General features: G+C 37.2%; 1 protein-coding gene and 1 long non-coding RNA gene across 3 annotated transcripts in view; one reads left to right on the top strand and one right to left on the bottom strand.

Moving 5' to 3' along the window:
• The window catches only part of LOC100879885 (protein SPT2 homolog), a 44,355-nt gene that overhangs the window by 27,639 nt on the left and 4,466 nt on the right, over nucleotides 1–12,250 (top strand). Inside the window, exons 1-3 of one of the 2 annotated variants that reach the window (XM_012280619.2) lie at nucleotides 11,255–11,531; nucleotides 11,606–11,752; nucleotides 11,845–11,974. In XM_012280619.2, the coding sequence (XP_012136009.1) occupies nucleotides 11,478–11,531; nucleotides 11,606–11,752; nucleotides 11,845–11,974 (331 nt within the window). In that variant the 5' untranslated portion in view covers nucleotides 11,255–11,477. Of the gene's footprint in view, nucleotides 1–11,254; nucleotides 11,532–11,605; nucleotides 11,753–11,844; nucleotides 11,975–12,250 lie in introns of those variants that run through there. The other variant, XM_076532379.1, reaches the window with a different exon arrangement.
• LOC143264949 (uncharacterized) lies at nucleotides 8,238–11,161 on the bottom strand. Its single transcript, XR_013038935.1, has 3 exons — nucleotides 11,098–11,161; nucleotides 9,094–9,638; nucleotides 8,238–8,906 (listed from the first exon to the last, which is right to left on the bottom strand). It is a non-coding gene; the product is annotated as an uncharacterized LOC143264949 (long non-coding RNA).

The raw sequence follows: 12,250 nt of genomic DNA, 5'->3' as shown, positions 1-12,250 counted from the left end.
TTTTACGTTTGCAGCCGATTTGTTATATGAATACCAATATTTGTTGCAAGAGCAAAGGAAAATATACCGCACGATTTTTATCAGATCTATGTATGTTAACAAAATAAAATCCATGTATTTCTTTGTTATTGTTTCTCTGATATTATAATTTTCACACGTATAAAATATAGTTATCCAAAGAGCTCCTTCCAAGATGTTTTTCTTAAATAATAAATTCAATTAGTGTTTTAAAAATTATTGTGCTTTTGTGTTATAATAATCTCCCATATTCCACCATATTATTCCCATTATATTATATTATATAACTAACATTATATAACATTATATTATATTATATATATATATATATATATATATATATATATATATATAGTTGTATAGTTTTATGCAGTCGTATATATAACTACTTATATTACTACTTGTATTACTACTTTTATCGTCATTATCATTATTATTCTTATTATTATCAATATTATTACGCATATCACGACTATTATCATCGCTGGAACTGTAATTATCCTTACTACTCATATTAGTATCATCATTATTACGCATATTACTACTTTTATTAACATTATCCTTATTATTCTTATTATTATCAATATTATTACGTATATTACTTCTATTATCATCGCTGGAACTGTAATTATCCTTACTACTCTAATTATTATCAATATTATTACGCATATTACTACTTTTATCATCATTATCCTTATCATTCTTAATATTATCAATATTATTACGCATATCACGACTATTATCATCGCTGGGACTGTAATTATCCTTACTACTCATATTATTATCAACATTATTACGCATATTACTACTTTTATTAACATTATCCTTATTATTTGTATTATTATCAACATTATTACGCATATTACTACTTTTATTCACATTATCCTTATTATTTATGTTATTATCAATATTATTTCGCATATTACTACTTTTATCATAATTATCCTTCTTATTCTTATTATTATTCCTATTATTATGAGTTTTATTACGCATATTACGACCATTATCATCGCTTCAACTGTAATTATCCTTAGTACTCTTATTACTATAAATATTATTACGCATATTTCGATTATTATCATCGCTGGAACTGTAATTATCCTTAATACTCTTATTATTATCAATCTTACTACGCATATTACTACTTTTATTATCATTATCCTTATTACTCCTTATATTATCAATATTATTACGCATATTACTAGTTTTATCATCATTATCCTTATTATTCTTATTATTACCACTATTATTACGTATATTACAACTATTATCATCGCTGGAACTGTAATTATCCTTACTACTCATATTATTATCAACGTTATTGCGCATATTACTACTTTTATTAACATTAACCTTATTATTCCTATTATTATCAATATTATTACGCATATCACGACTATTATCATCGCTGGAACTATAATTATCTTTACTACTCTTATTATTATCAATACAATAATCTATATTATTGCCCATATAACTATTGTTATAATGGTTAGAACTATTATTATCATCCTAATCGCTCTTGTTATTATCAATTTAACCTATATCACTATGAATATTGCTACTTCTATTATCGTTATAACTATTGTTAGTAGTAATAATCTATTTTTATATATAAATAATCCTTATTACTCGTATTACATTGAGTGGAACTATAATTAGTATCCTTACTACTGTTAGTACTATCAGTCAGGACCCAAAGTTAAGTTGTTTGGGTTAGGTTAGTTCCTAAGGTTAGGTTATATTAGGTTGGTTCTGGCCCTAAGGTTAGGTTCTATTAGGTTAGGTCTGGCCCTAAGGTTAGGTTATATTAGGTTAGGTCTGGCCCTAAGGTTAGGTTATATTAGGTTAGGTCTGGGCCTAAGGTTAGGTTATATCAGGTTAGGTCTGGGCCTAAGGTTAGGTTATATCAGGTTAGGTCTGGGCCTAAGGTTAGGTTATATCAGGTTAGGTCTGGGCCTAAGGTTAGGTTATATCAGGTTAGGTCTGGCCCTAAGGTTACGTTATATCAGGTTAGGTCTGGCCCTAAGGTTAGGTTATATCAGGTTAGGTCTGGCCCTAAGGTTAGGTTATATCAGGTTAGGTCTGGCCCTAAGGTTAGGTTATATCAGGTTAGGTCTGGCCCTAAGGTTAGGTTATATCAGGTTAGGTCTGGCCCTAAGGTTAGGTTATATCAGGTTAGGTCTGGCCCTAAGGTTAGGTTATATCAGGTTAGGTCTGGCCCTAAGGTTAGGTTATATTAGGTTAGGTCTGGCCCTAAGGTTAGGTTATACTAGGTTAGGTCTGGCCCTAAGGTTAGGTTATATCAGGTTAGGTCTGGGCCTAAGGTTAGGTTATATCAGGTTAGGTCTGGGCCTAAGGTTAGGTTATATCAGGTTAGGTCTGGGCCTAAGGTTAGGTTTTATTAGGTTAGGTCTGGGCCTAAGGTTAGGTTATATTAGGTTAGGTCTGGCCCTAAGGTTAGGTTATATTAGGTTAGGTCTGGCCCAAAGGTTAGGTTATATTAGGTTAGGTCTGGCCCTAAGGTTAGGTTATATTAGGTTAGGTCTGGGCCTAAGGTTAGGTTATATTAGGTTAGGTCTGGGCCTAAGGTTAGGTTATATCAGGTTAGGTCTGGGCCTAAGGTTAGGTTATATCAGGTTAGGTCTGGGCCTAAGGTTAGGTTATATCAGGTTAGGTCTGGCCCTAAGGTTAGGTTATATTAGGTTAGGTCTGGCCCTAAGGTTAGGTTATATTAGGTTAGGTCTGGCCCTAAGGTTAGGTTAGATTAGGTTAGGTCTGGGCCTAAGGTTAGGTTAGATTAGGTTAGGTCTGGCCCTAAGGTTAGGTTAGATTAGGTTAGGTCTGGGCCTAAGGTTAGGTTAGATTAGGTTAGGTCTGGCCCTAAGGTTAGGTTATATTAGGTTAGGTGCGGGTACCTAACCTGCCAAACCCACCCTGACCTAACCTAATATAACCTAACCCTAGGGTCCGACCTAACCTATTCCAACCTAACCGGTTAGGTTGGATTAGGTTAGGTCTGTGCCCAAGGTTAGGTCAGATCAGGTTAGGTCAAGGCAGGTTAGGTGGGTTAGGTACCCAGACCTAACCTTTTTTTTTTTTTTTTTTTTGTTTAAGGAAGACAGAAATCCAGTAACGGACACCTGGGAAGATAGCCCAGATAGTGTGAGACTCCCGCTTCCGGCGCCCCTAGAAGAGGGGCGGTTTCCACGGCCTACTCACTAAAACTGTCTCCCGCCCCCGCTACGCGGGGGTTGGCGGCAACCCGCCAGGCTTCCTTACCGGATGGGGCATAGTGTACCTGGTCTAGGCCATCGCTCGCAGTTGTGGAAGAAAGACTACCCCCCCCCCCCCCCTCCCACCCCCCTCGCGTGTGTGTTCCATGTGTGGAGACTGGATGCTCTCAACCAAAGGGTTTTGGCCCTAGGGGCTGCGTCAAGATCTAGGGGAGGCTCCCGGGCAAAATGCGCTGACCTCCAGCTGACCTTGTAACGCCCCCTCGGCACCGCCTCCCGGTGGGCTCGAACATACGGTAAAACCGCGACCTTCTCCACCATTTCCCACCTAAGTGCCGATCTGTAGTCTATTTTCTACTGCCTATCCCCTGCGTGTTGCCTGTCGCTCATATTTCGTTTCCGTATTTCCGCCCCCGCCCCCTCGGTCGTCGATTAATAGGTTGATATCTCCGCGCTTTACAATCTTTCCTTCCCTATGCCTAATTAACGCTATTTGTTTCTAATCTTGCCTCTGTTTCGCCCCCCCCCCCCCCCCCCGCGCTGTTTCTTTCCTGCTCCCCTATTTGTTCATATACGATTCCCTGTGTGCGTCATCAATACTAATACCGTCGCTGTTAGACCTAATGAAGTAATAAAGTATGTAAATAACAGCAGATAGATAAATATGTAATAAGCCCTTTTGTTCCTACTTCGCCCCAGTCTTTCTCCACAACGCTACATGAGCCCATTGCTCTCGGTATTTATTTCTTTTCTCTCTTCCAGCACTTTCCCTCGGTTCTCAATCCGTCCCCTAATGGTGCTGTGACCAGGCTGACGTTCAAGTTCCTCGTTCCAGTACTTTCCGATCAAAAAGTCTGCCAAGCCTTCGGGTCGCTCATAGCGCTGCCCGCCATTGTTGCTGCTTTCATTTGTTGTCGCCGTTTAGGCGCCAGCCAAATTTCCTTATGTTTCCTCCTTCTTCTCTCCCGCCGATCCCCTCGGTCCCCATTGTCGCCCCCTAATGGTGCTATGACCAGGCTGACGACTGGGTTCCTTGTTGGATCAGCAGTTGATCGGAAGGGTGTTTGGTTCAATTTGACCTCTCTCCCTCCTCTCCCCCGCTCAGTCGGTCCCCGTTTTGTGCCCCCTAATGGTGCTATGACCAGGCTGACACCGGTTTCCTCCTTTGCAAGTTTGAGTAGTTCGATCGATCGTGTCTCATGTTTTCTCCTTCTTCTCTCCCGCCGATCCCACTCGGTCCCCATTGTCGCCCCCTAATGGTGCCATGACCAGGCTGACGACTGAGTTCCTTGCTGGATCAGCAGTTGATCGGAAGGGTGTTTGGTTCAATTTGACCTCTCTCCCTCCTCTCCCCCGCTCAGTCGGTCCCCGTTTTGTGCCCCCTAATGGTGCTATGACCAGGCTGACACCGGTTTCCTCCTTTGCAAGTTTGAGTCGTTCGATCGACCATGTCTTGTTTTCTCCTTCTTCTCTCCCGCCGATCCCACTCGGTCCCCATTGTCGCCCCCTAATGGTGCTATGACCAGGCTGACGACTGGGTCCCTAATTGAATCAGCAGTTGATCAGAAGGATCCTTTGCTCAGTTTAATCTCTCTCCCTCCTCTCCCCCGCTCCGTTGGTCACCGTTTTGTGCCCCCTAATGGTGCTATGACCAGGCTGACACCGGTTTCCTCCTTTGCAGGTTTAAGTCGTTCGATCGATCGTGTCTTGTTTTCTCCTTCTTCTCTTCCGCCGATCCCACTTGGTCCCCATTGTCGCCCCCTAATGGTGCCATGACCAGGCTGACGACTGGGTCCCTAGTTGAATCAACAGTTGATCAGAAGGGTGCTTTGCTCAATTGACCTCTCTCCCTCCTCTCCCCCGCTCAGTCGGTCACCGTTTGTGCCCCCTAATGGTGCTATGACCAGGCTGACACCGGTTTCCTCCCTTGCGGGTTTGAGTCGTTTGATCGGTCGTTTCTATTTTTGTTTCGCCGCTTCTTCTGCTCCTGCTCTTCCTCTTCTCCTTCTCGCTGTCCTCTTGCTTCTTTCCCTCCTCTTGCCGTTACCTCTTCTCCCTCTCGCTGTCCTCTTACTTCTTCCCCTCCTCTTGCCGTTTGAAAAGCGCGCCGTGCCTCCGCCGTCTTGCTTGTTGCTGCATCCTTTTGCTTCACCCTTCAGGGCCGCTCTCCAAGTGTTCGCAGCGTTCCTTCCCTCGCCATGCTGGATATTCTGGTTATTCTCAGTGCGGCCCCTTTTCTCCACCATCGTTGTGTCTTCGGAGTTTCCAGAGTGCTGGAGCGTTTTCCACAGTTCTTCCAGCACTTTTCCGTCATTTTCCCGCTTTGCACTGTTCTTCTGCACTCGCGCACGTGGTCACGTATATTCCCCTGTACCCGCAACACTCCTAGCACTTCACTGCCCTCTCACAACACTTTCCTAACACTACCCGAGTTAGTTGCCTATCTGTTAATTATTTATTATTTATTATTTATTAATTTATTAACCTACTAATCACTTCACTATTTATAATAATTTATTTGTTAATTATGAACTAATTAATATTATTATTATTATTATTATTATTATTATTATTATTAATCTCATTCACTTCACTTCATTTATTAATCAATTAATTAATTTATTTATTTCTTCCTTCCTTCACTTTGTTCCGTGTCGTCTCGCCTCTTCCTCTTTTCCTCCTCCCTGTCTTCTTGCTTCAGCCAATCCGCTTACCATTTGAAAAACGCGCCATGTCTCCGCCATCTTGCTTGTTGCCGCGTGCCTCCGCTTCGCCCATAGGCTTCATCCCTGAAGGCAGCTCTCCGAGCGCTTGCGGCAATCCTTCCTCCGCCATCTTACTTGTTGCCGCGTGCCTTCGCTTCGCCTTTAGGCTTCGTCCTTAAGGGCCGCTCTCCATGCGCCTGTAGCGACCCTTCCCCGGCCATGCTGGATGTTTGCGAACCGGCCTTTACGCTCTGCGCTTTCCCTCGCGCGGAGATGCCCACGTGTTCGTACGATATATCGAAGCATGCTTGACCGACGCCATTATTTATTTACTATCAAGAAAATACAAAAATAGCCAAAACTAATCACCGCATGCATTCAGTATGCCTCATTCGCCCTTTCCCGCACTCTAGATCCCTAATGACATTTGCATTATAATTAATTAATCTAATTTCTACGACTTTCTATCGCAACTTCTACATGTCGCACGACCACGTGTTCACGCAAGTCCTTCTTCGAGGGCAGCTTTCACCCTTAAATTGCACTATTTCACTCGCGATATATAAATAATCGTATTTAAGTCGCGCACATATTTATTTTATTCCGCGGTCGGTCCGAACACTCGTTTCCTCGCTTTCGATTACTCATGGGTTTGCACCCCATGCTTTTCCTCGCGTCGCGTGGAGGTCGCCATTACCGAAATTTCGTTTTTTATTTATAACTTCACTATTCCACTTCCGATTTTCACAAAATTTCACCGCCCACTTCCCCCACAGTCTCCCCTCACTTCACAACATTATTTATCTCACTTAAACCACTTTTCCCACCAAAAAATTGTAATTTATCGCGGAGCGACCCCCGAACACGTGCGCTCGCCACGACAGCCAACGCGCCTAGCTCTACCCAGACCTAACCTAATATAACCTAACCCTAGGGCCCGACCTAACCTTTTCCAACCTAACCGGTTAGGTTGGATTAGGTTAGGTCTGGGCCCAAGGTTAGGTCAGACTAGGTTAGGTCAGGGTAGGTTAAAGAGGTTAGGTACCCACACCTAACCTAATATAACCTAACCTTAGGCCCGGACCTAACCTAATATAACCTAACCTAAGGCCCGGACCTAACCTAATATAACCTAACCTAATATAACCTAACCTTAGGGCCAGACCTAACCCAATGTAACCTAACCTCAGGCCCAGACCTAACCTAATATGACCTAACCTTAGGAAGTAACCTAACCCAATAAAACTTAACCGTGGGTCCTGACTGATAGTACTAACAGTAGTAAGGATACTAATTATAGTTCCACTCAATGTAATACGAGTAATAAGGATTATTTATATTAAAAACAGATTATTACTACTAACAATAGTTATAACGATAATAGAAGTAGCAATATTCATAGTGATATAGGTTAAATTGATAATAACAAGAGCGATTAGGATGATAATAATAGTTCTAACCATTATAACAATAGTTATATGGGCAATAATATAGATTATTGTATTGATAATAATAAGAGTAGTAAAGATAATTATAGTTCCAGCGATGATAATAGTTGTAATATGCGTAATAATATTGATAATAATAAGAATAATAAGGATAATGATGATAAAACTAGTAATATGCGTAATAATATTGATAATAATATAAATAATAAGGATAATGATAATAAAAGTAGTAATATGCGTAGTAAGATTGATAATAATAAGAGTATTAAGGATAATTACAGTTCCAGCGATGATAATAATCGGAATATGCACAATAATATTTATAATAATAAGAGTACTAAGGATAATTACAGTTGAAGCGATGATAATGGTCGTAATATGCGTAATAAAACTCATAATAATAGGAATAATAAGTATAATGATGATGAAAGTAGTAATATCTTTAGTAATATTGATAATAATAAGAATAATAAGGATAATGTTAATAAAAGTAGTCATATGCGTAATAATGTTGATAATAATATGAGTAGTAAGGATAATTACAGTTCCAGCGATGATAATAGTTGTAATATACGTAATAATAGTGATAATAATAAGAATAATAAGGATAATGATGATAAAAGTAATAGTATGCGTAATAGTATTGATAATAATAGGAATAATAAGGATAATGATGATAAAAGTAGTAATATGTGTAATAATATTGATAATAATATAAATAATAAGGAAAATGATAATAAAAGTAGTAATATGCGTAATAATATTGATAATAATAAGAGTAGTAAGGATAATTACAGTTGAAGCGATGATAATAGTCGTAATATGGGTAATAATATTAATAGTAATAAGAATAATAAGCATAATAATAATAGTTGTGACGATAATAAAAGTAGTAATATGGGTAATGATATCGGTTAAATTGATAATAATAAGAGTAGTAGGATAATAATTATAGTTCCACGATAATAGTAATATGTAGTAACATCGGGAATGATATATGTTAAGTCTCCAGACCTAACCTTATACAACCTAACCTTAGTCCCTGACCTAACATGATCCGAACTAACCTCAAATCCTGACCTAACCTAATATATCCTAACCGTAGGCCTGACCTAATGTAATGCGACCTAACCATAGGCCTTGACCTAACATAATATATCCTAACTGTAATTCCGACCTAACCTTAGGCTCTGACCTAACATAATATAACCTAACCGTATGCCTGACCTAACATAATCCGACCTAACCTTGGACCCTGACCTAACTGAATATAACCTAACCGTAAGCCTGACCTAACCTGTTGATTGTCTGTTATGTTTAAGAATGTAACGGAAAGGATTGTAAATATGTACATGATTTCTTTTGTTTATTTATTGTAACTTCATAAATACATACAATTTGCAAATATATTTTGTACAATTTTTAATTTATGTAACCCTTTATTGGCTTAATTCTTTGTCGAAGATCAAGGCAGATTGTGTGTATATTCAATTTTGGAACTGAAAAATAAAAGCATTTATAATAACATATTTATTGTTGTTGCACGATTTAATAATATTTTCACGTGAAAGTTAGAACATTAGTAAACAGAAAATGTTACTTATAAAAATAATAAATTGAATAACTATTTATAATGTACAATTGTTGTGACTAAATATATGTGTAATATTAAAAAATGGAACTTACGTTGATTAAATGGAACGCAAAGATCCTTCCTCCACTTCAATGCTGTAAAGACTAGCTCGTCGGTCTGATCGCATGGCTTAATCTACTTTTAAGTAGCGCGCCGATCAGTGTATGGCTGCCCCAGTGCAGTGATGAGATATGGGCCGGGTTTTTTCGCGCATGCGCGAGAAATGCAGAAGCGTACGCAGCGTATGTATTTAGTAGCGTCACTAGATGGCTTTATTATATATTTTGCTTACAGTTATTTTAGTACCTTTCCTTTCCATCTTCTTCTCAAATATGAAAATATGTATATAATGTAATCTTATCCAACCTATACATTCATATTTCACAACCAAATTACAAAAACTTTTGATAAATAATGAGGGGTGATTGAGGTACCCTATTTTATTGAAACTTATACTGCACTGAGACTAAAATTGCCGCGCATGCGCGAAAAAACCCGGCCCATATCTCATCACTGTCCCAGTGCATGCGCAGTAAGCTATCCGTAGAAGTCCTCAATAGCGTATACACTTTGATGAAATATAAGGTATCATTAGGCCCTAGTGAGAAAAAAAAATAAATCTGAAGAAAATTGCAGGAAAGAGAATAAAAGGGGCAAATAATACAACAGATTATATATAGTAAAAGTAATATTAAATTTATTTATGATTATTATTATTTTCTACGTTTGCAGCCGATTTGTTATATGAATACCAATATTTGTTGCAAGAGCAAAGGAAAATATACCGCACGATTTTTATCAGATCTATGTATGTTAACAAAATAAAATCCATGTATTTCTTTGTTATTGTTTCTCTGATATTATAATTTTCACACGTATAAAATATAGTTATCCAAAGAGGTCCTTCCAAAATGTTTTTCTTAAATAATAAATTCATTTAGTGTTTTAAAAATTATTGTGCTTTTGTGTTACTTTAAATATAATAATCTCCCATATTCCATCATATTATTCCCATTATATTATATTATATAATTCACGATATATATATATATATATATAGTTGTATAGTTTTATACAGTCATATATATAACTAACCTAACCCAGCCTAATGTAATCTAACCCAACCTATACATTCATAGTTTACAGTGCAATTATAAGAATTTTTGAAAAATTATGTAGGATCATTAAGGGGTGCCCTCTTCAGTCACCACTGCGTGTACTGGCTAGGTACGGCATTGGCAGCAAGCTGTGACGTCAGCTGACGCATGCGCATAAAGCTCTCGTCTGAGATAAAATCTCACGACTGCCCAACACTGCTGCCCAACACTGATTAGGGTAGTGCAAATCATTGTGTATAGTTAGTGCAAGCGCTCATGGAACAGAGAGATTGTAATATAAGTAATACTATTGTTTTACGTTGCATATATGATGCATTTAGGAACATTAAAATACTCGTTTCATGAAAGAATGTACTCATCAGATGATGAGTTTTTGTTCGTTCTGCACATTTCAACAGTGTAACCAGGAATAACACGCATGTGCAGTTACACCATCCCTGCCATTGAGTGTATATACCTAGTGATCTTATACTTTGTATATTCTTTATTTTGCGGTTCACATAATCTATTCTCTCTGCTCACATATTTTTGTCTTCCATGTATATGATTGAAGAAGTAAAAATCGTATGGTAATGGAGCAACGTTAGATAGTGGGAGTCTACTGAAATCAGCCTAGTTGCGCAAAGCAAATGTAATGTATCATTTTCCGATTAATTCTATCGATGATGAAACAAATTTATATTTTATATGTACATATATATTTGTTTTTATAATTAAATAATGCGTTATATTTAGTTTACGGCATTTGTCAAACTTTTACTTGAATTAATATTTCTGTTGAATTATCGAGTGCGTTCATAAATCAGTACCGTTTAATGCTTTATACAAAACATGATAAAATGAATTTTCGACATTTGCAAATGTAGAAATTTAAATATTAAAAAATTTACTAAGCCAGCTCATATTATAAGGGCGGCAAAATTATTTTGGTCCTCGTACCTGACTAAGCCAAGCGTCAGGGAATTCGTATACTTATGTCCGTCACTGTATTATAGAACTACTTACATGCCATCTGTTGGAAGAAAGTGATATAATTTTGCAGGTTTTACTTTATTCCATAAACATTCAGTTTATCTTTACCTGTCTGTACACTTCTTGTTCGTTCGATAGGCATATGTATTTTTAACAAGTATTCAAAAGCATTTATATGAATAATTCATAATATTATAAATATAGTGTTGAAGGCGTCAATATATAATAAAAATTATGTGTTCAAATAGTTGAGATTTGAGATTAGATAATAAAATGCATGCTCAAGGAGTGAAACTGAAAGATACGTCGTAATTTGCGTTTGGTATATTTTTTATCCTGCCATAAGAATGGATTTTGGTACATTGTTGAGCGTAGCGCAGAAAAATGAAAATAGCAAGCAGGTTGTTGTATTTCTTCCCTAACATATTCTTTATATCTATAACAGTGCAATTGAATTATTTAATTCTTTTTATAGCCGATTGCTTGCTATCAAACAAAATTTGCTCCACCTAAAAAGCCAAACAAACAGGCTAAAGCACTTTCGGAAAATATAAAGAAGTTTCTAGCACGCAAGGGAGAGGAAGAAAGACAAAAGGCTTTAGAAGAAAAGAGAAAAAGAGAGGTATATTTCCAATGGACTATAATGGACTTATAAACGCTTATTCTGTACGTGAATGTAGCATTTTTTATTGTTATTTCTTTTCTTATTTTTAGAATCTGTTAGCATTACGTGATCATAAAGCACAAAGTCGGATAAATAAACATTTGAAAGTGTGTAAAGCAGCAAATAAATCTGTATTGGCAGATGCAATTGACAATGAGAATACAGCTGTTACACTGGCAGGTATGAAATAGTATTATATAAGTGAAATAATATTTTCTTCATTATATTTAAGACATGTACTAATATTAATTAAAATTGAAACGCAAGGTTTAATTACTATTGATTTCATTAACATAAGGTTCATCCTTGAAAACAATTATCAAAACAAAATTTATAAATGTGTGTAAATGTTTGAAATTTTGAGATGTCAATTATTGTTTATTCATTCAAACACATACATATTAACTTTCAACAATATCCCTAACTAAATTTTATTGTTTCGAAATATATTAGGTT

Source organism: Megachile rotundata, chromosome 1 (genome assembly GCF_050947335.1).
Source record: "Megachile rotundata isolate GNS110a chromosome 1, iyMegRotu1, whole genome shotgun sequence".
Taxonomy (NCBI): Eukaryota; Metazoa; Arthropoda; class Insecta; order Hymenoptera; family Megachilidae; genus Megachile; species Megachile rotundata.
This window is presented reverse-complemented; position numbering and strand designations above follow the sequence as displayed.